Raw genomic sequence first — 26,813 nt, 5'->3', positions numbered from 1 at the left:
CGATTTTTTTTACCAAAAATATGTCAAAGAATACGTATCGGCCTAAACTGAGGAAAAAATATTTTTTTTATATATATTTTTGGGGATATTTATTATAACAAAAAGTAAAAAATAATGCTTTTTTTTTTTTCAAAATTGTCGCTCTTTTTTTGTTTATAGCGCAAAAAATAAAAACTGCAGAGGTTATCAAATACCACCAAAAGAAAGCTCTATTTGTGGGGGGAAAAGGACGTCAATTTTGTTTGGGAGCCACGCCGCAATTGTCAGTTAAAGCGACGCAGTGCCGAATCGCAAAAAGTGCTTTGGTCTTTGGCCAGCCAAATGGTCCGGGGCTTAAAGCGCGAACCCTCCCCCCCTCCGGTGTCACATTTGGCACCTTTCAGGGGGGAGGGGGGTGCAGATACCTGTCTAAGACAGGTATTTGCACCCACTTTCGGCATAGACTCCCATGCGAGTCTATGCCTCTTCCTGTCCCTCCGCGCTGTCTCCTGGGAAACACACAGCTCCCAGGAGAGAGCGGGGACCACTTGGGACGCGCAGCGCGACTCGCGCATGCGGAGTAGGGAACCGGGAAGTGAAGCGGCAACGCTTCACTTCCTGATTCCCTCACCTAGGATGGCGGCGGCAGCTGCCGAGAACCGAGCGGGTTATCGGCGTCGGCTGCCGACATCGCTGGACTCTGGGACAGGTAAGTGGCCATGTATTAAAAGTCAGCAGCTGCAGTATTTGTAGCTGCTGGCTTTTAATATTTTTTTTTTAGATGATGTAAGTGGACCCCCGCTTTAAGTGGTTGAAGCCCCTTGCCCCCATGTACTGTACATAAACACTCAAAAACGCATGTTTCAGTTAGCCAAGTTGGAGGGGATAAACTGAAACAGATGGACATATTAGAATGGTTTTTGACCTTGGTAAATCAAACCTCTGAGCAATAACAATGTAACCAGTTCAGATACAAAATGTTGTACACTAAAAAAGATCTCCACAACAAAGGCTGTGTCCTTATGAGAAGGGCTTAGAGTTGGTGATGGATTTACATTAAACACCAACGTGTACATTCCTCATTAATTATAAAGGAAACACATGATTAGTATGATGCAAGGTCTTAGCACCTCTGTAAAGTAAGCCTTTTTTTCATGTCCCATCTGTTGCTCTGTAAGTTTAGAATGACAGCACTTGGATTCCTTTCATGCCACAGGGATCGGTTCTCTCCTATATAGAGAGGACACCACAGACGAACACTGCTCAGTGAAGCCAATAAAGAACCAGGGTACAAATATACAGAATGCAGTAGCCAGTCAGTCTAAGAATCCAACAAAAAGGTTTTACGGGACCAGAGCACATGGAGCTTCCACTGGCTACAGAAAAAGCTAAAGTGTGAAATATAACTTTTTAGCCTTCTTGGCTTCCTAGCTCTTGGGATTTGTCTGGATGTGATGTACCTTAAAACTGAAGGCCTCTACATGCTCATACAAAGAGAGTATTATTATTATTATAAAGGATTTATATAGCGCCAACAGTTTACGCAGCGCTTTACAATATAAAAGGAGACAATACAGTTACAATACAATAAAACACAAGAGGATTAGGAGGGCCCTGCTCAGAAGAGCTTACAGTCGTATAGTATTTTATGTTCACTTTGGTTATGCTGTGAAGAAAGCTGAAGGAAAAAAACAGGGAAAAAGCGAAGACAACGGCGATATCTTGTAGTTCTCCGTAGCCCATCTCTCATCTTGATCAGTGGAGATGTTTTAGTGTTCAGTCTTTGCTGACCAAACTGGATGTCAGATTACTCGCTACCTAGTGACCAAGGAAACACGATGTCTGAAAACAAGGACCACGTTAATTGTCAGACTTCAGCCGAGGAACGAAGGAAGGCTCTTCTCTCTAAGGTAAGGAGTCCAAAACTTGTATGCAAAGTCGCATTTCTAAGTTAAAATGCTGAAAATAATACAAATGTATTATTTTCTATGTGTAGCAAGGTCCCCGGCCTCCTTCAGTCTAATGAGAACCTCCAGGGCCAGAGATAGCTGACATCCTTCTGTATATGGTGGGTTGCAAGGCATAGTGGGTGTAATGCAAGGTAGATTCATGGGTGCCAGACACTTCTTGAATGCAAAGAGATTTTATTTCTCTTAACAGAACTTTGGGAGAGAGGTTATGGCCAGGACACCCTTAGGTAGTTGCAATATTGATTGGCAGACTCAGAGACTTCTACAGGTAGACAGCCATACAGGGAAAGGCATCCAGCAAGACGCCACATTTGCATGTGTAGGAATGCTGTCTCCTGTGGCACAGTCTTTACCAGTTTCTAACACAAAGTGTAATAGTTCCTTCACTTCCACTACAATTATTTCTTGTAGTTCTTCAGTCCACTGAGCTCCCGGTCTCTCTCACACTAGACTGGATGATTCACTGCAACTGAATCACTTGAGCTCTTCCAATCTTCACTGTAGTATCTTCCTCAAACATCACCCCCCCCCCCCTTTGCTGCTGGGTCCCTAGCTTGGCACTCAAGATACTTATGAAGCTTAACCCCTCTGGCCTGCTCGGTCTCTGGCTTGACAAACAAGGCTGCTCTGCAAGTGTCACCTCCGCTGGTTGGGTCCCTGGCTTGATACCTGCTGAAGTCCCCTATTCTTCACCGTCCCCAGTTGGTGAGAATTCTGCTCCGGTACTTGCTTCAGCTACTCACTGTGGTCCCCCGGTAATAAGGTGGATGGTCCCTCAGTGATGACAGCTTTCTCTTCTACCTCCGACCACGACAGGTTCTTCCGGCCAGCAGAACCGCAACTTATGGTTGGACTGCAAGCCGCAATTCCAATCCTGCCCTACTCTTGCTTCTGGATAGACCCTCAGACAGCCTAGCAGCCAGATGTGCCCGGGATAGGCCCAAAGTCTGGCCTAGCAGCCTGGGCAATACAACACACGTCCAGCCAGACACCCGTCCAGGTGGCACAGAACCCCGATCACCTGACTCCACCCAAATATTTAGGTTCTCCTAGCAGGCCAAGGGATTTAAGAAAACCCTTGCCCATTGGCTGAGATACCCCATATACTCCTGATCTGTCCTTCCTTTGCCCTTGTCTTATCTAATGCCACCAGGTACCCGGCCACCCAGTGGCAGAAGAGAGAAGTGCAGCAATTTCAGACTTAGGCCCCTTTCACACGATCGGACCGTTCAGGTCCGCCTGTCAGTTTTGACGGCGGACCTGAACGGGCGCTCCATGTTAGTCTATGGAGCGACGGATGTCAGCGGAGACATGTCCGCTGACATCCGACCCCGTCCGATCCGCTAAAAGCAGACAGATGGTCCTACGTCCAGGTCCGTTGCTGGTGGATCAGATCGGGGGAGATCTGGCGAAAACGGACACGCTGTCCGTTTTCGTCCGATCCCTCCATAGGCGGCAGCGGCGCCTGACAAGCCCCTCCCAGCTCAGTGAGCAGAGAGGGACCTGTCATCCGCCGGCTCGGCGGAGATCAACGGACTGATCTCCCGCTGAGCCGGCGGACCGAGGCGGGCTCCGTAGAAGCGGAGCCCGCCTTGTGTGAAAGGGGCCTAAGGGTGAACTCAAGTGATGCCTGTTGGATGGATGTTATGTTATATAAGTCTGTCGGGTTACAGTGTGCACGCGGACATACACATCTAATGGCCATACAAAAAAAGAAACAGCCTGGGTGCATCTACAAAAGAAGACACACTAAGGCTTATTTTCTAAACACACAGAGGATCACATCTGTTTTTAATTTCTACTGTTCGTGCTTTTCAGTTTTTATTACCATTTTTGCATTCAAAAGCACATATAAACATTAATATTGACTTGAATGGACAGTCAATGTGGTCAAAATGGGAAATTATCCCTCCATGACCTTATATTTCCTTTCCATTGGGACACTTTTGAACGTCTCCCTTTTTTTCAAATCAGGCTCTCTGTGGTCCCCAGGGCTGCCATTGTAATGACACTGGCTGGTGAACCAGGCCCTCAGACAGCTGAGTTAGAGGGGGGGCAGCAATAAGCTTTAACATATACTAAGTCAATTGACGAAAACTATGACTAAAATCAATTTAAATTATCGTCAACGAAAATGTGAGGGAGGGGCATTTACTGTTTACCCACCTGAACTTCCGATTTCCCTTGGCGCTCCGCCTGTCTGTTAAAGCCCCAGCCCCCTGACAGGCTGTACCGGCTGAGAGATGCAGGCTCCCTCTGTGTGCTCGCTGACTGAGAGTTCTGGAACAATGCCCTGCAAACCATGAGTGTTCCCCCGCCCCAGCAAGGTACTTCTATATCCCCACTACATGTGGAATTAGACCCCTCTCTGACACCTTTCTTTGGGTAGAATCGTACCCCTTCCTGTGGGTGTTTTGTGGGTGGCATTAGACCCCTTTCTGACCCCTTTCTGTGTGTGGTATAGTACCCCTTCCCCAGTAATGTAATTCCCTATATGATTTTTACTCCAAGAGTGTACAGTATAATGAGTTTGGAAATTCTGGAGAAATGCTTAAATACTGCATTACAATTTAGCCAGAGGTAGCTGGTGCTCCATTTTTTCTTTTTTGGGGGCGGCAAACAAACCTGGTCCCTTCACTTGCACTACAGGACGGGTCAGACAGAAAGGCGGTGATCCATGGCCTTACCTTAGAAGGATGATGATGAGGTGGTGGTGTTGGTGCTGGATTCGGGGTAGTGCTCCTGGAAGAGGCTGTTGCTGCCCCTCCGCCCCTCTACCTTCTGCTCCTCGCTGCACATGGCCCGCAGCTTGCGGAGGGAAGATTTGGGGCCATTGCTTCTCACCCCGGGCCGAACAGGAAGCGGGTCCGGAGTCCTAAGAATCCCTGGCCAATCGGGAATCCCGCTTCCTGATTGGCCAGGAGGAGAAGCAGGAAGACATTAGCGGATATTAATTCGCTAATGTCACACAACTGGGTGGGCTCTGCACCCCAAGCCCACCCTTTTTGAAGCCAATTACAGCCTCAGGCTTTAATCATGTGCTAAAAAACCCACATTGAAATCCATGCGTCCAACGCCCTGCATGGAGATTAGGGGCCGGGCGCATGGATTGAGCGGGCCGCCACTGAATTTAACTAAATTCAATAGATTTTAAGGGTCAACTCACTAAGAGTTAAATAACGGCTATTAAAATGCGGTAAAAAAACGAAAGCGGTAAATCAGTTGTGAAAGTTTAATTCGCTAAGAATTTAGCATTAAATAACGAAATGCGTTACTTTTTCCACTGTTCGGTAACTACCGCATTTTCTCATGCGGTAATTTATCACACGTATCGGTTAAGGGTTGTTTAAGGTAATTTCCTTATAACATTTTTTGTTTTAACCTGTTTGTTATTTTTCTTTTGCAAAATTTTTTTTTTTAATCTAAGATTTTTTACAGTAATCTGTGTTTGGAGGCATTGAAATTTGAACAACCTTCTCAAATGTCTCTTGAATCTTAATGCTTGGTAATCCAAGCTGTTGTCTTGTGGATCTGTTGCCTGAAAATAGCTGTTAAGCTGTCTTGTGCTTCTTTACTAAATCCATCATGCCATACATTCATACATTTTTTCTAAATGTATGGCCTACTAGAGCTGTTGGAAGTGCTCTTTACCAGTTCTATGTTTTTGGTCCAATTCTGTGCCGCTGCCTATGTTTATATTGTGGAAACTAAAGAAAACTTGACTATTTTTTTTATATTTTTTTAAAACATTTTTATTTATTTTTCTGTTTTATTTATTTTTATGTTCCTATCCAAGTTTAACTTGTCATACTGGTGTATATAACCAAAAGTATTACAGTGGCCACTTCAAGAGGTCACGTCTAGCTGGAGTAATTGTCATAGTTGACTTACTCCATTGTTGCACTTTTGTAAACGTTTACTTTAAAAAAAAAAACGTTCTTGATGTTAAATTTCAGTCGAAATTCATGTGGGTGTTTTGTGAGTGGAATTAGACCCCTCTCTGACCCCTTCCTGTGGGTGAAATTAGACCCCTCTCTGACCCCTTTCTGTGGGTGGAATAGTACCCCTTCTTGTGGGTGTTTTGTGGGTGGAATTAGACCCTTCTCTGACCCCTTTCTGTGGGTAGAATAGTACCCCCTCCTGTGGGTGGAATTAGACCCTTCTCTGACCCCTTTCTGTGGGTTGAATAGTACCCCTTCCTGTGGGTGTTTTGTGGGTGGAATTAGACCCTTCTCTGACCCCTTTCTGTGGGTGGAATAGTACCCCTTCCTGTGGGTGGAATTAGACCCCTCTCTGACCCCTTCCTGTGGGTGGAATAGTACCCCTTCCTGTGGGTGTTTTGTGGGTGGAATTAGACCCCTCTCTGACCCCTTTCTGTGGGTGGAATAGTACCCCTTCCTGTGGGTGTTTTGTGGGTGGAATTAGACCCCTCTCTGACCCCTTTCTGTGGGTGGAATAGTACCCCTTCCTATGGGTGTTTTGTGGGTGGAATTAGACCCTACTCTGACCCCTTTCTGTGGGTGGAATAGTACCCCTTCCTGTGGGTGTTTTGTGGGTGGAAATAGATCCCTCCCTGACCCCTTTCTGTGGGTGGAATAGTACCCCTTCCGTGGGTGTTTTGTGGGTGGAATTAGTCCCCGTCTCTGACCCCTTACTGTGGGTGGAATAGTACCCCTTCCTGTGGGTGTTTTGTGGGTTGAATTAGGCCCCTTTCTGTGAGTCTTCTGTGGATTGAATTAGGCTCTTGGTGGGTGAAATGCCCCTTTCTGAGGGTTTAAATAGGCCCCTTTCTTTTTGGTATCGCACTGGTTACTGCCACCAAACAGATTACTGTACGATTTTGTTTGCGACATTTACTGACAATTTTATTACCACATGCGATCATTTATGCAAATGAGTAACCGCATGCAGTAAAACTTAGTGAATTGACCCCTTTGTCGACTAAAATGTCCTGCAGATTTTAGTCCACTAAAATACGTCTAAAACTAAAGCAATTCAGATGACTAAAATACGAAAAAAATAAAAATAAAATGGCATTTTAGTCAAAAGACTGACTAAAATTAAATTTGAAGCCAAAATTGACACTAATTATAATGCGATCTTTCTCTTAATTGATATGCATACAGACAGGCATGTTGATTTGTTGTGCTGAACATACACCCCTATGCTGCTCTTATCCAAGGGGAACAAGAATCCACTGGTCAAAAAATGTCTCTCTCCCCAAGCAGGTCTGCCAGCCAGATTGCAAAATAAGGTCTGATCTGACTGTAGCCACTTGCCACTGACAAAGCAATCGTTCCCCAACCTTACTAACGAGGAGGTCCAGCCTGGGTGAAAAAAATGAAAGTCAGCAGCTACAAATAGTGTAGCTGCTGACTTTTAGACCCCTTTCACACTGGGGCCACGGCCGCATTAGCGCTAAAGCGCCGCTCAGTTTAGTGGCGCTTTAGTGCTGTTTAAGGGTCACTTTTCAGCCGCTAGCGGGGCGCTTTTAACCCCAAAGGAGGGGTTAAAAACTCACGTGTTGCAGCACTTCGGAAAGCGATTTTCAGGTGCTTCAGAAGCACTACCCATTCATTCCAATGGGCAGGGCCGTTTTGGGAATTCTTGTTCAGCTTGGCATGGCGCGGCTCAAGTAACATTTAACACTGGTGTCTATGGAAATTCTTGGTCAGCTTGGCATGGCGCGGCTCCAGTAACATTTAACATTGGCGTCTATGGAAAATCTTGGTCAGCTTGGCATGGCGTGGCTCCAGTAACATTTAACATTGGTGTCTATGGAAATTCTTGGTCAGCTTGGCATGGCAAGCTGACCAAGATTGCATGGAACTGCACATGCACAGAATCCAGGAAGAAGGACACTGTGGCCTCAGATGTCCACACTGGAGATGGACGCGCTGTGCAGAAACTTCACAAAGTAAGGAAACGATGCAGCACAGATAGAAAACTGGGCATAGTTTACAGCACACCTTTGTTACATTGCATGAGGCATGAGTATTCTAGGGGTATTTTTATCTTAAAAGTCATATTTTGGCCGGAACTCTGCTTTAAAAAACACAAACAAGCTTTTTTAAAAATCAAATCCAGGTCACGGTATGTATGGTACATTTTTTTTTTGCTATGCTGTTTTTAATTATGCAAATGTTCTCTTCTCACAGATCAAAATTGTAACCATATCCGACCTGCGGAAGGAATGGCAGAGCCGGTCTGAAGAACACATAGAGAAACAGAGGCTCAATCCATTCAGTGATGACTTTGATTACCAGCATGCCATGGGGGTCCGACTTCACAAGGGCGATGAAGGTTATGGCAGACCGGAGGAAGGCAGCAAGACAGAAGCCAGGGGAAAGAGAGCGTTACAGCACATACACAAGGAGATCGAGGAAATGTGCCTCATCATTAAGGCGGTGGGAGTTCAAGGCCGAGATGGAAAGATTCGAGTGACGTTTGGGAGGTTGTTTGAGAGTTATGTGCGCATCTCGGACAAAGTAGTTGGCATCCTTCTAAGAGCTCGAAAACACGGACACCTGGACTTTGAAGGAGAGATGCTGTGGCAGGGAGTCCATGACAATGTCATTATAACTCTCCTTGAATAAATGTACAGAGTACAAACGTTTGACCAATATATATGGATTGTCAAATAAATTATTTATCTATCATTTCTGCCATGATGGAGACTTCAGGTTTATTGGGAGGGCACTTTGCTCACACCATATAGTATACAGTAGTAGGTTATTTGCAGCTTCAAAGGTCAGGGAGTCCTGGCACACATTAGTAGTTTCACCAGCCCATAAAATGCCCCTATCATATTCATAACGATGTCTAGGGACTATTTAAAGCTCCATGCACACCAGTGTTTTTTTAACCACTTAAGGACCGGAAGGATTTACCCCCCTTAATGATCAGGCCATTTTTTTTGCGATACGGCACTTTATCGCTTTAACTGACAATTGCGCGGTGGTGCGACGCTGTACCCAAACAAAATTTGTGTTCTTTTTCCCCCACAAATAGAGCTTTATTTTAGTGGTATTTGATCACCTCTGTGTTTTTTTTTTTTTTTTTTTGCGCTATAAACAAAAAAAGAGCGACGATTTTGAAAAAAAAAACAAAAACAATATTTTTTACTTTTTGCTATAATAAGTATCCCAGAAAATAAATAATAATAATAATAAAAAAAATTTCTTCAACAGTTCAGGCCAATATGTATTCTTCTACATATTTTTGGTAAAAAAAAAAAAAAAATTGCAGTAAGCGTATATTGATTGGTTTGCACAAAAGTTTTAGTGTCTACAAAATAGGGGATAGATTTTTGGCATTTTTATTATTTTTTTTACTAGTAATGGCGGCAATCTGCGATTTTTAGCGGGACCGCGACAGATCGCACACGTTTGACACTTTTTTGGGGACCAGTGATATTTATACAGCGATCAGAGCTAAAAATAGCCACTGATTAGTGTATAAATGTCACTGGCAGGGAAGGAGTTAACACTAGGGGCGATCAATGGGGTTAAGTGTTCCCTAGGGAGGTGTTGGGGGGAAGTGTTCTGACTGGAGGAGGAGAGAGATCGCTGTTCCTGATCACTAGGAACAGCAGATCTCTCTCTTCTCCCCTGTCAGAACGGGGATCTGTTTGTTTACATACACAGATCTCCGTTCTGGCTCTCTGTGGAGGGATCGCGGGTGGCCGGCAGACATCGCGGCCGCCGGCCATGCGCATCGGCTTCAGCGTCGCATGCGCACCCCCTATCGCTCTCAAAGCGGCCAACGTACCCCTATGTCGATTCCGCAGCCATGCCAACCTGCCGCAGTATAATGACGGCGGCTGGTCGGCAAGCAGTTAGACCCCTTTCACACTGGGCCGGTTTGCAGGCGTTACTGCGTTAAAAATAGCGCCTGCAAACCGCCCCTAAACAGCCTCCGCTGTTTGTTCAGTGTGAAAGCCCGCTGAAGCGGTGCGCTGGCAGGAGAAGAAAAAATCTCCTGCTAGCCGCATCTTTGGAGCGGGGAAGGAGCGGTGTATTCACCGCTCCTTCCCATTGAAATCAATGGGACAGCGCGGCTATACCGCGGTAATACCGCGGCTATAGCCGTGCTATACGAGGGGTTTTAACCCTTTTTCGTCCGCCAGCGAGGGGCTAAAACCGCACCGCTAGCGGCCGAATACCGCGGTAAAACAGCGCTAAAAATAGCGCTGTTTTACCGCCGACGCCCCCTACCGCCCCAGTGTGAAAGGGGCCTAAAGCTCCTAGAAGCCGTTATTAGCATTTTCTTTCTGATTCTAGGAGCTAAATAGTGTTATCCTATGTGTCCATGCACACTACTTTAGGCTATTAGCGTTTGAGTTTCAGCGTCTAGGAGCAGAAAAAGAAAAGTTTGTAGAGTTTTTGGGAGAGTTTTTCCAGCAGAAAAAAAACGGCTGAATGCTCCTAAACGTTTCTAAGACCTACTAAAACGCTATTAGCGTTTTTAATCCAGCGTTTTATTTTCTACTGTTTTTTTGAGCTTATAAGAAACGTGAGTTTGCATGGAGCCTAAAGGATACGTTCACCTTTACAAAAAAAATATAAAAGTACATTTTTTTGCAGGTAATAAAATGTGCATTTATTATTTATTTATTTTTGTCAGTTGCCTGTACATGTTACACCCTATAAATGAATACAGAGGCGTATCTAGTGAAAATGGTGCCTATGGCAAGCACTGAAACATTTGAAACCCATCTTTCAGATAACCAGGGACAGAGAGGGACACTGGGGACAAAGAGGAACGCAGCGCGACAAGGACAGAGAGGGACACTGGGGACAGAGAGGGACACAGTGCGACAAGAACAGAGAGGGGCGCTGGGGACAGACAGAGAGACGCAGTGTGGAAAGGAGACACAGGGGGATGCGAGGGGGGGACGTCGACACTGCGTGGGGGTGGGGACACCGTGGGGGGACCAGGAGAGTACCATGGGGCCTCCTGTGCCTGGAGCCCAGGCCCCCTACATCTGTACTGGCTGCCCCCCCCTCCCCTGATGGTGGCGGCCCTGTTGTCTCTGGACTCCTGTAAAAAATAAAAAGTACACAGCCTCACCTAATGCCTGTAATAATAAGACCTCTCACGGCGTGCTGCTCCCCGCCGCCCCCTTCCTCTCTTCTCGTCTGTCCGGTGATGTAATGTACAGTACAAGCACCTGGGGTGGATGGGAGGGAATGAGGGGCCGGCGGAGAGCAGTGCGCCGTGAGAGGTCTTATTACAGCCGCTGCCCGTGCTAGACTGTATGTGTTGCTGGCTTGCAAAGCCTCTTATGGGGCCCCCCTAATGGCCCCAGGCCCTGCCCGAGTGCCCAATGGGTCAGTCCGCCCCTGCTCATTCAATAGACATTCAGTGAAGGTGCATGTACTGCAAAGTTTGCAGTACATGAACTTTCACTGATTGTGAACTGTTTAATCAGCTTGTTGCACAAATCACTTTATTACACTTTATTTATGATACCTACACCCTGTTCCATATTATTATGCCAATGATATTTTTCTCATTTACCTAAATCATTGATGTAAACAACAGTCAGCAGAATTCTCATGTTATCAACTATTAAGAGTACAATTCAAATTTTATTGAACAAACCTCCTAATGATAACAGTTTTTTTTTTTTCAAAATAAAAAACTTACAATGCACTGTTCCAAATTATTATGCACAGTAGGTTTCAAAACACTTTATAGGTTGTAAAGAACTGAAAATTGTCATTTGTTGTGTTTGCAGCATATTTACTGAAATCAAAAGCTATTTCAATCAAACTTTGAACAACATTTTACCTTTTTAAACATTTTAACAGGTCAGGTTACATTTTAACATAGGACCCCTTATTTGATAGCAGCTTCACAAGTTTTGCATCCATTGAACTTGTGAGTTTTTGGACAGTTTCTGCTTGAGTTTGTTTGAAAGATGTCAGGATAGCCTCCCAGAGCTGCTGTTTGGATGTAAACTGCCTCCCGCCCTCATAGATCTTTTGCTTGAGGATGCTCCAAAGGTTTTCAATAGGATTGAGGTCAGGGGAGGATGGAGGCCACACCATGACTTTCTCTTCTTTTATCCCCATAGCAGCCATTGATGCAGAGGTATTCTTTGCAGCATGAGATGGTGAATTGTCATGCATGAAGATGATTTTATTATGGAAAGCATAGTTCTTCCTTTTGTACCAGGGAAGGAAGTGGTCAGTTAGGAACTCCACATACTTTGCAGAGGTCATCTTTACACCATCTGGGACCCTAAAGGGGCCGACTAGCTCTCTTCCCATTATTCCGGCCCAAAACATGACTCCACCACCGCCTTGCTGACGTTGCAGCCTTCTTGGAACAGGGTGGCCGTCCACCAACCATCCAATACTCCATCCATCTGGACCATCCAGCGTTGCACGGCACTCATCAGTGAACAGGACAGGACCGTTTCTGCTTGTGAGCATTAGTTAGTGGTGGGCTAATGGAAGGTTTATGCACAGTTGCAAGACTCTGGAGGACTCTACACCTTGATGTCCGTGGGACTCCAGAGGCTCCAGCAGCTTCAAATATCTGTTTTCTGCTATGTAATGGTGTTTTAGCAGCTGCTCTCTTGATCCGATGCAGGGATCTGGCAGAAATCTTCCTCAATGTGCCTTTATCTGCACGAAACCCGTCTGTGCTCTGAATCAGCCACAAATCTCTTAATAGTGCGATGATCACGCTTACGTTTTCGTGAAATATCTAATGTTTTCATACCTCGTCCAAGGCATTAAACTATTTCACTCTTTTCGGTAGCACAGAGATCCTTTTTCTTCCACATATTGCTTGAAAACGGTGCTCTACTTAATAATGTGGAACACCCTCCTTTAGTAGTCTTTCTTTTAATTGGGCTCACCTGGCAATCTAATTATCACAGGTGTCCAAGATTGTTTTCAGTGATCAAAAGAGACCTGAGACACAATGCCATCCATGAGTTAAACTGAAAAACAAAATATTTAATCTTTGTGACACTGAAATAGAATTTGCATAATAATTTGGAACAGGGTGTATGGCTATGCATATTTATAATTTATTTAATAGATTATTTATGTTTTTTTTTTTTTTTTTAATTTAATTTCATATTGTGCCCTATATTTGACTGGCTGCTTCTGCCTGGCACACACGCACAATCGCACATGATGATGACTTAAAACTTTTAAATCATCATCATGCGCGTTTGTGCCAGGCCCAAGAAGAAGTAGCCAATCAAATATAGTGCTCAATATGGATTAAATTATAAATATGCATAGCCATAGATATCATAAATAAAGTGTAATAAAGTGATTTGTGCAACAGCTGTTATCATAAATAAATCACAGTTTATTTATGATATCTATGGCTATGCACATTTATTTATTCCACTAAGCACTATATTTGGCTGCTTGCTTCTGGTTGGCAGTTGGCACACACACATGAACATGATGGCGATCAATAAGTAGTACCTGGCTTCTACTAGGCTGCTATCCTTGGTGCTGCTGTTGGGGGTTCCCCGTCGGGCTGTCATCCATGCCTTCTCCCGTCCCCTCTTCTCCTCCTCACCTCGCGTCACAGTCCCCGCTCCGGGGAGATGATGCCGCGCAGAGGAGGGTAGGCGGAGCAGTAGGCTCCGCCTCCGCCACTGTTACCCTACGTGACTCCGGTCTGGCCAGTCATCGGCCGTCATGGGGGTTCCTGTCACTCCCCTCCCCAGGCCAAGTAGCAATATTAGCAATTGCTGTGCTTGTGTTCTATTGGATAGTGCCCGATATCGAGAAGTGCCCGGGATGTACTGCGCATGCGCCGCTCAGAACAGCACAACAGCTGATTTTACAATCAGCTGTTGTGATGGCGAGACGGCGCCTGCGCACAATACCTGGCGGAAGAATTTTTTTGGTCAGATTGTGCCTGGCGCTGGCGAGGCGTGTTCATGTCAGTGAGGGGCGGATTTGTACATGTTGGGGGCAGATTATGCAAAGATGGCCAGTGCTGCAAAAAAAATTTTATTCTGCTATTTTTCCTGGACGCTTGCGGGGCATGCCCATCTTTTAAAAATCCGTACCCAACATGTACAAATCCGCCCCTCAACGACATGGGGCATCATTTAAAAATCCGCCCCATCTTTGCAGCACTGCCCATAATTTTACAATCCGCCCCCAACATGTTCAAATCCGCCCCTCACCGACATGAACACGCATTGGCAGCGTGAGGCACAATCTGACAGAAATTTTTTTTCCGTTGGCTATTGTGCGCAGGCGCCATCTCAGCAGCTGATCATAAACTCAGCTGTTGTGCTGTTCCATATGGCGCATGCGCAGTACAAGCTGGGCACTTCTGGATAGCGTGCACTATCCAACAGAACACCGGCGCCGCGCTCCAGCAGGCTGGCCGTGGCGCCGGGGGTTATATTAGTGCGGGAGGTGGCTGCGGGAGGACGTGTAGGGGGCAGCTTTTTGCTGCCCCTCCATGGCGCCCATGACACTTGCCAAGGCTGCCACACCTTAGATACGCCACTGCATGAATGTGACATGTAACATGTTCAAAAAGGTGAACGTATCCTTTAAGACAAACTAGCATCAAATGTGTGTCTTCATGTTAAAGCGGATGTAAGGGTTTGTGTTTTTTTCACCTTAATGCATCTTATGCATTAAGTTGAAAAAACTTCTGACACTGACCGCCCCCCTAGCACCCCCCCCCCCGTTTTACTCACCTGAGCCCGTTCGTTCCCTCGGTGGAGACGCGCTCACCTTCTCTGCCCGGGTTTCTTGGCTCTTGATTGGATAGATTGATAGCAGCGCAGCCATTGGCTCCCGCTGCTGTCAATCAAATCCAAGGACGCGGGCGCCGGGGGCCGAGTCTGGCATTCTGTGTCTGTGGACGCAAATGTCTGTGTCTCGGGAGCGCGCCCGCAAGGTAACCCCCACGGGACAGGACTTCTCCTAGGGGGTTTACTGATGAGAGAAGGAGCCGCGAGCGCCGCCGGGGGGACACCAGAAGACAAGGTTCGGGGCCACACTGTGCAAAAACGAACTGCACAGTTGAGGTAAGTATGACATGTTTGTTAATTAAAAAAAAAAACAAGGGTTTACAATCCCTTTAAGTGCTTGCATGCTAAGTAATGTGTCAGTGTTAAAGTAGTATTAAACTGTTTTTAGTGTTTTTTTGTTTGACACATAGAGCACATTAAGGCTGCATTCACACCTGAGCGTTTTCAGCTCGTAAAACGCTCATCTCGAAAGTTCCAAAACACCCAGCAAGCAAAATCCCATTCATTTACATGGCTCCTGTTCACATCTGAGCATTCTGTCATCTGAAGCAAAACGCCTGAAGCTCAAAAAAGCACATGAGCTTCTTTTTAGGCAGATTACAGGCGTTTTACTGCTTTTTACATTGGTGACCCTTGGACCTTAAAACGCCTGTACAAAAACGCAGCAAAGGCCTATCAGTGTGAAATCAGTGGTCTGTTCACACCTGCGAATACACCTGACTCCAGTGCCCAGTAGGAGTTCCCAGCAATTGGCTGCGGGAGGCAGCCCCATTGAAAAGAATCAGCTATGATTAAATGCTGAGTAACATGCTAGCCATTTTCTGAATTCCTCTGCTGTAGCTTGTGGTTGTGCGTTTTATTCAAGCATCTATTATAAAGTGGTTTTAGATGTGCGCTTGACTACCATTTTTACCTTTCCTGTGAAGACAGTTATGAGCTGGGCCAGCACCTAGTAGTGTGCTAGCAAGAGTGGATCAGTGGGTTGACCTGGAGCCGTGCATACTTTTTCTATCCCACTGCAAAGAATAGGAGGCTGCAGACTCCTGCAGCTAATCGCAACCACACGTATGTAATTACTGCATGACTATTCTTCCAAAAGCACATTTGTGAGGTCAGGCACTGATGTGGACGAGAAGGCCTGGCTCACTGTCTCTGCTCTATATCATCCCAAAGGTGTTCTATCGGGTTGAGGTCAGGACTCTGTGCAGGCCAGTCAAGTTCCTCCACCCCAAACTTGCTCATCCATGTCTTTATGGACCTTGCTTTGTGCACTGGTCCAAATCATTTGGTGGAGGGGGGATTATAAGGTGAGGTTGTTTTTCGGGGGTTGGGCTTGGTCCCTCTTACACGTACACATGATCGGATTTTCCGACAACAAAACCGTAGATTTTTTTCCGAAGGATGTTGGCTCAAACTTGTCTTGCATACACACGGTCACACAAATGTTGGCCCAAAATTCCGAATGTGTGAACGCGGTGACATACGAGACGTACGACAAGCCGAGAAAAAGGAAGTTCAATAGCCAGTGCAGCTCCTTCTGCTTGATTCCGAGCACGCGTGAACTTTTGTGCGACGGACTTGTGTACACACGATCGGAAATTCCGACAACAAAGTGAAGTTGGCGGAAAATTTGAGAACCTGCTCTCAAATATTTGTGGCCAAAAATTCCGACAGCAAATGTTCGAAGGAGCGTACACACGGTCGGACTTTCCGACAACAAACTCTCATCGAACATTTCCCGTCGGAAAGTCCGACAGTGTGTACGCTGCATTAAGGCGTCAGCATACCAAGAAATTTTGGACAATTTCATGCTCCCAACTTTGTGGGAACAGTTTGGGGAAGGCCCCTTCCTGTTCCAACATGACTGCGCACCAGTGCACAAAGCAAGGCCCATAAAGACATGAGTCCTGACCTCAACCCGATAGAACACCTTTGCGATGAATTAGAGAGGAGACTGTGAGCCAGGCCTTGTCGTCCAACATCAGTGCCTGACCTCACAAATGCGCTTCTGGAAGAATGGTCAAACATTCCCATAGACACACTCCTACAGCCACCTCTACTATTTGAGGAGACTGAGGTCCTTTAACATCTGCTAGATGTTTTATGAGTCTGTGGTGGCCAGCGCTCTCCTGTATGCAGTGGCATGCTGGGGAAGCAGGCTTAGGCCCCATTCACACCTGAGCGCAGCGTTTTCAGGCACAAAGTTGCACGATTTTGCAGCGTTTTTGTACAGGTCAAAAGATCACCAATGTAAAAAGAAGAAAAACGCCTAATGCCGCGTACACACGAGCAGAATGTCCGACAGAAAAAGTCAGACGGAAGCTTTTCATCGTCTATTCCGATCGTGTGTGTGCCTCATCGGACATTTTTTTTTTAAAAATTCTGACGGACCTAGCAATGGAACATGTTCTAAATATTTCCGACAGAACCAATTCCTATCGGGAAAACCGCTCGTCTGTATGCTGTTCCAACGGACCAAAAACGATGCATGCTCTGAAGCAAGTACGAGACGGAAGCTACTGGCTATTGAACTTCCTTTTTCTAGTCCCGTCGTACGTCACCGCGTTCTGGATGGTCGGACTTTGGTGTGACCGTGTGTACGCAAGACCGCTTGAGCTGAATTCTGTTGGAGAAACCTTCGGAGTTTATTCCGACGGCAAAACCGGTCGTGTGTATGTGGCATAAATCTGCCTAAAAAAAAAGTTCCAAGTTCCTTGTTTGAGCTTCAGGCGTTTTGGAGCTTCCGGTTTCAGGCGTTTTGGAGTGGAGATGTGAGCCATCTCCATAGAGAATAATTGATTTTTTCCCCTCCAGCGTTTTGTAGCTTGAGGCATCAAGCTACAAAACGCTTAGGTGTGAATGGGGCCCTGAGCGTTTTGTAGCTTGAAGGGTGTCTGACACCAACAGACTCAACAAACTGATTCTCAAGGCCAGTGATGTTGTTGGATTGAAATTGGAGTCTTTTACAACAGTGTTGGAGAGGAGAATGTTGTTCATGTTACTTTCAATCTTGGACAACTCCTCCCACCCACTCCACAATACGCTGGTCAGTCTGGGGAGTACCATCAGTGACAGATTGTTACACCCACGATGCGCCACAGAAAATCATTTTTGCCTGTGGCGATCAAGATTTATAATTTTTTTCTGTGAGGGCTGGAGGTGAAGATCTAATTCTGGTTTATGATCAGGGTTTTGTGTTGTTTTTATGGTATGTTGGTATTGCGTTGGTTATTATTTGGGGTGGTGTTAGAAAAAGTGGTGTATTATTTGTGTTTGGTAGTTTGATTGTCTGTTATTTTAATCTGTGTTATTTATTCTATGTTGTATTTTAATTGTATGTATTTTTTATTCGTAGTGTAGTTTTAATTTTGTTTATTTGGTGCTAATGGCTGTTATTGGGAATTTTGTTGTGTTTTTGTATCTTGTTCAGTTATTGTTGTGATCTTGTGTGCCTGTGTCATAACTTCCCAATTTCCCTTGGGATTAATAATGTATTCTGTTTTCTGTAAACCTTGTGGACAGCCTTCCCAGAAGAGTTGAAGCTGGCATAGCTGCAAAGGGTGGGCTAACTCAATATTGAACCCTACGGACTAATGCTGCCCATACACTATATGAAAAATCGTCCAAACCCATTTTTGAAAAAGGAAGATTCGGGCCGTGAGAGCAAACGATAGTGCCATCATGTAATGACCGATAAATCATTCAGTGGACATAAATGAATCCATTTTTTGTTTGTTTTTTTACATATACAGTTCGGACGGGAAACACATTAACCTTTCAATTCATCGTTTGGCAGAAAAATGCCAAACTTGTCCTACGTTTTTTTCGGCTCAAAAATGTCCCAACAATTATCGATTTTGCGCCCATTAACTGACCGAATTTCGGACGAATTTTCATATAGTATATGGCCAGCACAAGTCTGGGATGCCAAAAAGTTCATGTGCGTTTAAGGGCAGGCGTCCCAATACTTTTGGCATTATAATGTATGTATAATCATGCCTTGGGATTTAAGAACTCACTGAACTGTTGATGGTATGAAGTTATGTGGCTGGACAAACTCCAAGGTCACTTGTGATATGCTGATCATGTATACCATGTAATGTACACAGCACAGGAGTGATGATGACTCTGATTAGAACCTCTGACAGATCTACACCCTAGCAGCTGCCTCCTAATTGAAAGCACAGGAGATGGAAGTACATATTCACAGCTTGTCACCCTACAGCTCCAACTTTCTTGTTTTCCTTTAAAGTGTTACTAAACCCAGGAGCATGCATTCACTACATCTTATCTCCCACAGTACACAGAAATGCAATTATTTTAGTAAATACAAACTGCTAAATACCTTTTCTCATAAGCAGTATATAGCAGTCTTGTGACTTATATCAGTGCCTGGTTAACGCTTGTAGGAGTTTTCAATATCCTCTGGATGTTCTATAAGGCTGCATTACCCCTGACCCTCTGTCTGGACAGTGCTGACTGGCCCTGTGCTGATCACATGCACCCTCCCAAAAACAAACCCTAGAGGTCTCTTCTGTCATAAACGTCCCCCTGCCTGTCAGCAGGTAATCTGAGCTGCACATGCACAACTAGCTTTGATCAGAGCAGGCAGGAGAGAAAAGGAAAAGAGGGGGGAGAGAGACAGTTCTAGTCTATCATTTGGGTGTGTAAATCTGGGCTTGAGCTATTGAGCTTTGTAACAAATCGAAATTCGGTCGAATTTTGCATCTTTTGGACATTCGGATGCATCCCAATGTCCGAATAAAAAAATAACGAATTTCAACGAATACGAAAGAAATTATAGCGGATATAACGAATAAATTTGACATGATTCAGAAATTCGTTAAAGATCTAATGAAACAACAGGTCGACTCAAAGTAAATCTTACAGTCCAATCAGCTGATTCATTTTGTGCTAGAGATTGGATTACTGGCAAAGTGCATTCCTGAGAACTGAGTGAGAAGGGTGTTGCACTGTATTTGCGCAGAGGAGAAGAGATGTTGTCATTGTGTGTGTGTTAAAAGATTCAATAAACCAACGACTTTTCCAAACTTCCAATCTGAAAACGTATTAACCACTTGCCGACCGCCGCACGACTATATACGTCGGTAGAATGGCACGGGCAGGCAAAAGGACTTACATGTACGTCCTTGCCTGCCCGCGGGTGGGGGGTCCGATCGGACCCCCCCCCGGTGCCAGCGGCGGTCGGCAAATCTCCCCCGGCGATCGGAGGTGAGGGGGAGGCCATCCATTCGTGGCCCCCCCCTCGCGATCGCTCTCAGCCAATGGGATCATTTCCCTGCCTCTGTATTGTACACAGAGGCAGAGGAAATGATGTCATCTCTCCTCGGCTCGGTATTTTCCGTTCCGGGCCGAGGAGAGAAGACTGTAATGTAAGTGCACAACACACTACACACACAGTAGAACATGCCAGGCACACAAAACACCCCGATCCCCCCCCCCGATCGCCCCCCGATCCCCCCCAATCACCCCCCCCCCCCCCTGTCACAAACTGACACCAGCAGGTTTTTTTTTTTTTTTTTTTTTTTTCTGATTACTGTATTGGTGTCAGTTTGTGACATTTACAGTGTTAGGACAGTTAGTATTACCCCCCTGTAGGTCTAGGGTACCCCCCTAACCCCCCCTAATAAAGTTTTAACCCCTTGATCACCCCCCGTCACCAGTGTCGCTAAGCGATCATTTTTCTGATCGCTGTATTAGTGTCGCTGGTGACGCTAGTTAGTGAGGTAAATATTTAGGTTCGCCGTCAGCGTTTTATAGCGACAGGGACCCCCATATACTACCTAATAAATGTTTTAACCCCTTGATTGCCCCCTAGTTAACCCTTTCACCACTGATCACTGTATAACCGTTACGGGTGACGCTGGTTAGTTTGTTTATTTTTTATAGTGTCAGGGCACCCGCCGAATAAAGATTTAGCCCCCTGATCGCCCGGCGGTGATATGCGTCGCCCCAGGCAGCGTCAGATTAGCGCCAGTAACGCTAACACCCACGCACGCAGCATACGCTTCCCTTAGTGGTATAGTATCTGATCGGATCAATATCTGATCTGATCAGATCTATACTAGCGTCCCCAGCAGTTTAGGGTTCCCAAAAACACAGTGTTAGCGGGATCAGCCCAGATACCTGCTAGCACCTGCGTTTTGCCCCTCCGCCCGGCTCGGCCCAGCCCACCCAAGTGCAGTATCGATCGATCACGGTCACTTACAAAACACTAAACGCATAACTGCAGCGTTCGCAGAGTCAGGCCTGATCCCTGCGATCGCTAACAGTTTTTTTGGTAGCGTTTTGGTGAAATGGCAAGCACCAGCCCCAGGCAGCGTCAGGTTAGTGCCAGTAGCGCTAACACCCACGCACGCACCGTACACCTCCCTTAGTGGTATAGTATCTGAACGCATCAATATCTGATCCGATCAGATCTATACTAGCGTCCCCAACAGTTTAGGATTCCCAAAAACGCAGTGTTAGCGGGATCAGCCCAGATACCTGCTAGCACCTGCGTTTTGCCCCTCCGCCCAGCCCAGCCCACCCAAGTGCAGTATCGATCGATCACTGTCACATACAAAACACTAAACGCATAACTGCAGCGTTCGCAGAGTCAGGCCTGATCCCTGCGATCGCTAACAGTTTTTTTGGTAGCGTTTTGGTGAACTGGCAAGCACCAGCCCCAGGCAGCGTCAGGTTAGTGCCAGTAGCGCTAACACCCACGCACGCACCGTACACCTCCCTTAGTGGTATAGTATCTGAACTGATCAATATCTGATCCGATCAGATCTATACTGGCATCCCCAGCAGTTTAGGGTTCCCAAAAACGCAGTGTTAGTGGGATCAGCCCAGATACCTGCTAGCACCTGCGTTTTGCCCCTCCGCCCGGCCCAGCCCAGCCCACCCAAGTGCAGTATCGATCGATCACTGTCACTTACAAAACACTAAACGCATAACTGCAGCGTTCGCAGAGTCAGGCCTGATCCCTGCGATCGTTAACAGTTTTTTTGGTAGCGTTTTGGTGAACTGGCAAGCGCCAGCGGCCTAGTACACCCCGGTCGTAGTCAAACCAGCACTGCAGTAACACTTGGTGACGTGGCGAGTCCCATAAGTGCAGTTCAAGCTGGTGAGGTGGCAAGCACAAGTAGTGTCCCGCTGCCACAAAGAAGACAAACACAGGCCCGTCGTGCCCATAATGCCCTTCCTGCTGCATTCGCCAATCCTAATTGGGAACCCACCGCTTCTGCAGCGCCCGTACTTCCCCCATTCACATCCCCAACCAAATGCAGTCGGCTGCATGAGAGGCATTTTCTTTATGTCCTCCCCCTAGTACCCCTACCCAACGAACTCCCCCAAAAAAGATGTCGTGTCTGCAGTAAGCGCGGATATAGGCGTGACACCCGCTATTATTGTCCCTCCTGTCCTGACAATCCTGGTCTTTGCATTGGTGAATGTTTTGAATGCTACCATTCACTAGCTGAGTATTAGCGTAGGGTACAGCATTGCACAGACTAGGACACACTTTCACAGGGTCTCCCAAGATGCCATCGCATTTTGAGAGACCCGAACCTGGAACCGGTTACAGTTATAAAAGTTACAGTTACAAAAAAAGTGTAAAAAAAAAAAAAAAAAACACAAACAAAAATATAAAATAAAAAGTAATAGTTGTCGTTTTATTGTTCTCTCTCTATTCTCTCTCTCTCTATTCTCTCTATTGTTCTGCTCTTTTTTACTGTATTCTATTCTGCAATGTTTTATTGTTATTATGTTTTATCATGTTTGCTTTTCAGGTATGCAATTTTTTATACTTTACCATTTACTGTGCTTTATTGTTAGCCATATTTTTGTCTTCAGGTACAGCATTCACGACTTTGAGTGGTTATACCAAAATGATGCTTGCAGGTTTAGGTATCATCTTGGTATCATTCTTTTCAGCCAGCGGTCGGCTTTCATGTAAAAGCAATCCTAGCGGCTAATTAGCCTCTAGACTGCTTTTACAAGCAGTGGGAGAGAATGCCCCCCCCCCCCCCCCCCCATCGTCTTCCGTGTTTTTCTCTGGCTCTCCTGTCTCAACAGGGAACCTGAGAATGCAGCCGGTGATTCAGCCAGCTGACCATAGAGCTGATCAGAGACCAGAGTGGCTCCAAACATCTCTATGGCCTAAGAAACCGGAAGCTACGAGCATTTTATGACTTAGATTTCGCCGGATGTAAATAGCGCCATTGGGAAATTGGGGAAGCATTTTATCACACCGATCTTGGTGTGGTCAGATGCTTTGAGGGCAGAGGAGAAATCTAGGGTCTAATAGACCCCAATTTTTTCAAAAAAGAGTACCTGTCACTACCTATTGCTATCATAGGGGATATTTACATTCCCTGAGATAACAGTAAAAATGATTAAAAAAAAAAAAAATGAAAGGAACAGTTTTAAAATAAGATAAAAAAGCAAAAAAATAATAAAGAAAAAAAAAAAAAAAAAAAAAAAAGCACCCCTGTCCCCCCTGCTCTCGCGCTAAGGCGAACGCAAGCGTCGGTCTGGCGTCAAATGTAAACAGCAATTGCACCATGCATGTGAGGTATCACCGCGATGGTTAGATCGAGGGCAGTAATTTTAGCAGTAGACCTCCTCTGTAAATCTAAAGTGGTAACCTGTAAAGGCTTTTAAAGGCTTTTAAAAATGTATTTATTTTGTTGCCACTGCACATTTGTGCGCAATTGTAAAGCATGTCATGTTTGGTATCCATGTACTCGGCCTAAGATCATCTTTTTTATTTCATCAAACATTTGGGCAATATAGTGTGTTTTAGTGCATTAAAATGTAAAAAAGTGTGTTTTTTCCCCAAAAAATGCGTTTGAAAAATCGCTGCGCAAATACTGTGTGAAAAAAAAAAATTAAACACCCACCATTTTAATCTGTAGGGCATTTGCTTTAAAAAAATATATAATGTCTGGGGGTTCAAAGTAATTTTCTTGCAAAATAAAATAATTTTTTCATGTAATCAAAAAGTGTCAGAAAGGGCATTGTCTTCAAGTGGTTAGAAGAGTGGGTGATGTGTGACATAAGCTTCTAAATGTTGTGCATAAAATGCCAGGACAGTTCAAACCCCCCCCAAATGACCCCATTTTGGAAAGTAGACACCCCAAGCTATTTGCTGAGAGGCATGTCGAGTCCATGGAATATTTTATATTGTGACACAAGTTGCGGGAAAAAGACAAATTTTTTTTTTTTTTTTTTTTTTTTTGCACAAAGTTGTCACTAAATTATATATTGCTCAAACATGCCATGGGAATATGTGAAATTACACCCCAAAATACATTCTGCTGCTTCTCCTGAGTACGGGGATACCACATGTGTGAGACTTTTTGGGAGCCTAGCCGCGTATGGGACCCCGAAAACCAAGCACCGCCTTCAGGCTTTCTAAGGGCGTAAATTTTTGATTTCACTCTTCACTGCCTATCACAGTCTCGGAGGCCATGGAATGCCCAGGTGGCACAAACCCCCCCCAAATGACCCCATTTTGGAAAGTAGACACCCAAAGCTATTTGCTGAGCGGTATAGTGAGTATTTTGCAGACCTCACTTTTTGTCACAAAGTTTTGAAAATTAAAAAAAGAAAAAAAAAATTTTTTTTTTTGTCTTTCTTCATTTTCAAAAACAAATGAGAGCTGCAAAATACTCACCATGCCTCTCAGCAAATAGCTTGGGGTGTCTACTTTCCAAAATGGGGTCATTTGGGGGGGGGTTTGTGCCACCTGGGCATTCCATGACCTCCGAAACTGTGATAGGCAGTGAAGAGTGAAATCAAAAATGTACACCCTTAGAAATCCTGAAGGCGGTGATTGGTTTTCGGGGTCCCGTACGCGGCTAGGCTCCTAAAAAGTCCCACACATGTGGTATCCCCATACTCAGGAGAAGCAGCAGAATGTATTTTGGGGTGCAATTCCACATATGCCCATGACCTGTGTGAGCAATATATCATTTAGTGACAACTTTGTGCAAAAAAAAAAAAAAAAATAAATAAATTGTCACTTTCCCGCAACTTGTGTCAAAATATAAAATATTCCATGGACTCAACATGCCTCTCAGCAAATAGCTTGGGGTGTCTACTTTCCAAAATGGGGTCATTTGGGGGGGGTTTGTGCCATCTGGGCATTTTATGGCCTTCAAAACTGTGATAGGTAGTGAGGAGTAAAATCAAAAATGTACGCCCTTAGAAATCCTGAAGGCGGTGATTGGTTTTCGGGGCCCCGTATGCGGCTAGGCTCCCAAAAAGTCCCACACATGTGGTATCCCCATACTCAGGAGAAGCAGCTAAATGTATTTTGGGGTGCAATTCCACATATGCCCATGGCCTGTGTGAGCAATATATCATTTAGTGACAACTTTTTGTAATTTTTTTTTTTTTTTTTTTTTTTTTTGTCATTATTCAATCACTTGGGACAAAAAAAATGAATATTCAATGGGCTCAACATGCCTATCAGCAATTTCCTTGGGGTGTCTACTTTCCAAAATGGGGTCATTTGTGGGGGTTTTGTACTGCCCTGCCATTTTAGCACCTCAAGAAACGACATAGGCAGTCATAAATTAAAGGCTGTGTAAATTCCAGAAAATGTACCCTAGATTGTAGGCGCTATAACTTTTGCGCAAACCAATAAATATACACTTATTGACATTTTTTTTACCAAAGACATGTGGCCAAATACATTTTGGCCTAAATGTATGACTAAAATTGAGTTTATTGGATTTTTTTTAGAACAAAAAGTAGAAAATATCATTTTTTTTCAAAATTTTCGGTCTTTTTCCGTGTATAGCGCAAAAAATAAAAACGGCAGAGGTGATCAAATACCATCAAAAGAAAGCTCTATTTGTGGGAAGAAAAGGACGCAAATTTCGTTTGGTTACAGCATTGCATGACCGCGCAATTAGCAGTTAAAGCGACGCAGTGCCAATTTGTAAAAAGTGCTCTGGTCAGGAAGGGGGTAAATCCTTCCGGGGCTGAAGTGGTTAACGTAACATAACAGATATAACAGAACGAAATTATGTATTTACGAATGACAATGTACCGAAACTAAACGAAATTTTCTGTCGTACGCAAGTCTAGTGTGTAAATCTGGGCTTGAGCAATTGAACTTTGTAACAATAAGGGCTTTTCAGCAAGGAATGGTGAAAAGGATCCTTTTTGTTCTGGGAAACCTCGGTTTTGGCCAAAGGCTCTTATGTCCAAATGTGGGTTCTTAAGGTAGCACTAAATTCTGGTTTAAAATAATGCTAATCAAGTATGTATTCTTACAGGAGAAGAGGTGCTAAAGCTCTTTTGGCACTACTTCTCCTGTGGGTCACAGGAGCGATTAGTTCTGCACTCCTGTTACCCAGATTTAGCCTATAGCAGGCAAAAGTCCACTGATGTTACTCAGCCAGTCCTGGCTCTGGAGGGATTCTAACTTTACTGTCAGGATCCACCTAGATGCCGGCTGAGAGCCTGAGCCAGCCCCCCCCCACAGCTCGGTGCTCCAGTAATTGCGCTGGAGGGGCAGAGCAAACAGCCGGTGACTGACAGCCATCAACTCTTTGCTCACTGAAGACTAAGAACTAAGCGACCAGCTGTTTTTGATTGCTCAGTCTCATTTTGGTGTGACCGTGTGTCTGCAAGACAGCTTGAGAGGAATTCAGTCGGAACTCAGTCATAAAAACCTTCAGAGTTTATTCCGACGGCAAAACCGGTCGTGTGTACGCGGCATAAGGCACATATCGGTAACTAACTTGTCCTTTTACCCAAGATATATGACCAAAGCTTGCTATAACTTGTTACAGTTGACCGTGGCCTGTTATGGATAACCACAGCTTGTTATAACTTGTTTTATTTCTTAATAATAAAGCTTTCTTTCTGTCTTATGGTATCAGTTCTCCCCTTGCATGAAGTTCTGCACTGCTGACTATGCAAGATATTTTCCACATACCAATGTTCTCCATTATTAGTTATATGAGATGTTTTCAACAGAGCTATGGGAGAACTTCTATCTTGCAAAAACAACTTACAGTTTCGATTTAATTATCTCCTAACTTACTGTGGGCATGTAATCAGTAATCAACTTTAACCCA

General features: G+C 45.0%; 1 protein-coding gene across 1 annotated transcript; it reads left to right on the top strand.

Moving 5' to 3' along the window:
- Window positions 1-1,270: 1,270 nt before the first annotated feature.
- LOC141113305 (actin-binding Rho-activating protein-like) lies at window positions 1,271-8,545 on the top strand. The gene is made up of 2 exons (XM_073606356.1): window positions 1,271-1,889; window positions 8,108-8,545. Exons 1-2 carry the CDS (start codon window positions 1,779-1,781, stop codon window positions 8,543-8,545), a joined length of 549 nt encoding a protein of 182 aa, XP_073462457.1. The 5' UTR covers window positions 1,271-1,778.
- The last annotated feature ends 18,268 nt before the right edge of the window (window positions 8,546-26,813 follow it).

This window comes from Aquarana catesbeiana, linkage group LG12, assembly GCF_042186555.1.
Source record: "Aquarana catesbeiana isolate 2022-GZ linkage group LG12, ASM4218655v1, whole genome shotgun sequence".
Taxonomy (NCBI): Eukaryota; Metazoa; Chordata; class Amphibia; order Anura; family Ranidae; genus Aquarana; species Aquarana catesbeiana.
The sequence above is the reverse complement of the archived record's forward strand: the minus strand, read 5'-3'. Positions and strand labels throughout refer to the sequence as shown.

Excerpts from the sequence above, each read along its gene's own strand:
- LOC141113305 (XM_073606356.1), top strand. The coding sequence starts at position 1,779 with ATGTCAGATTACTCGCTACCTAGTGACCAAGGAAACACGATGTCTGAA. Across the intron at positions 1,890-8,107 it reads GGAAGGCTCTTCTCTCTAAG|ATCAAAATTGTAACCATATC; the intron begins GTAAGGAGTCCA and ends CTCTTCTCACAG.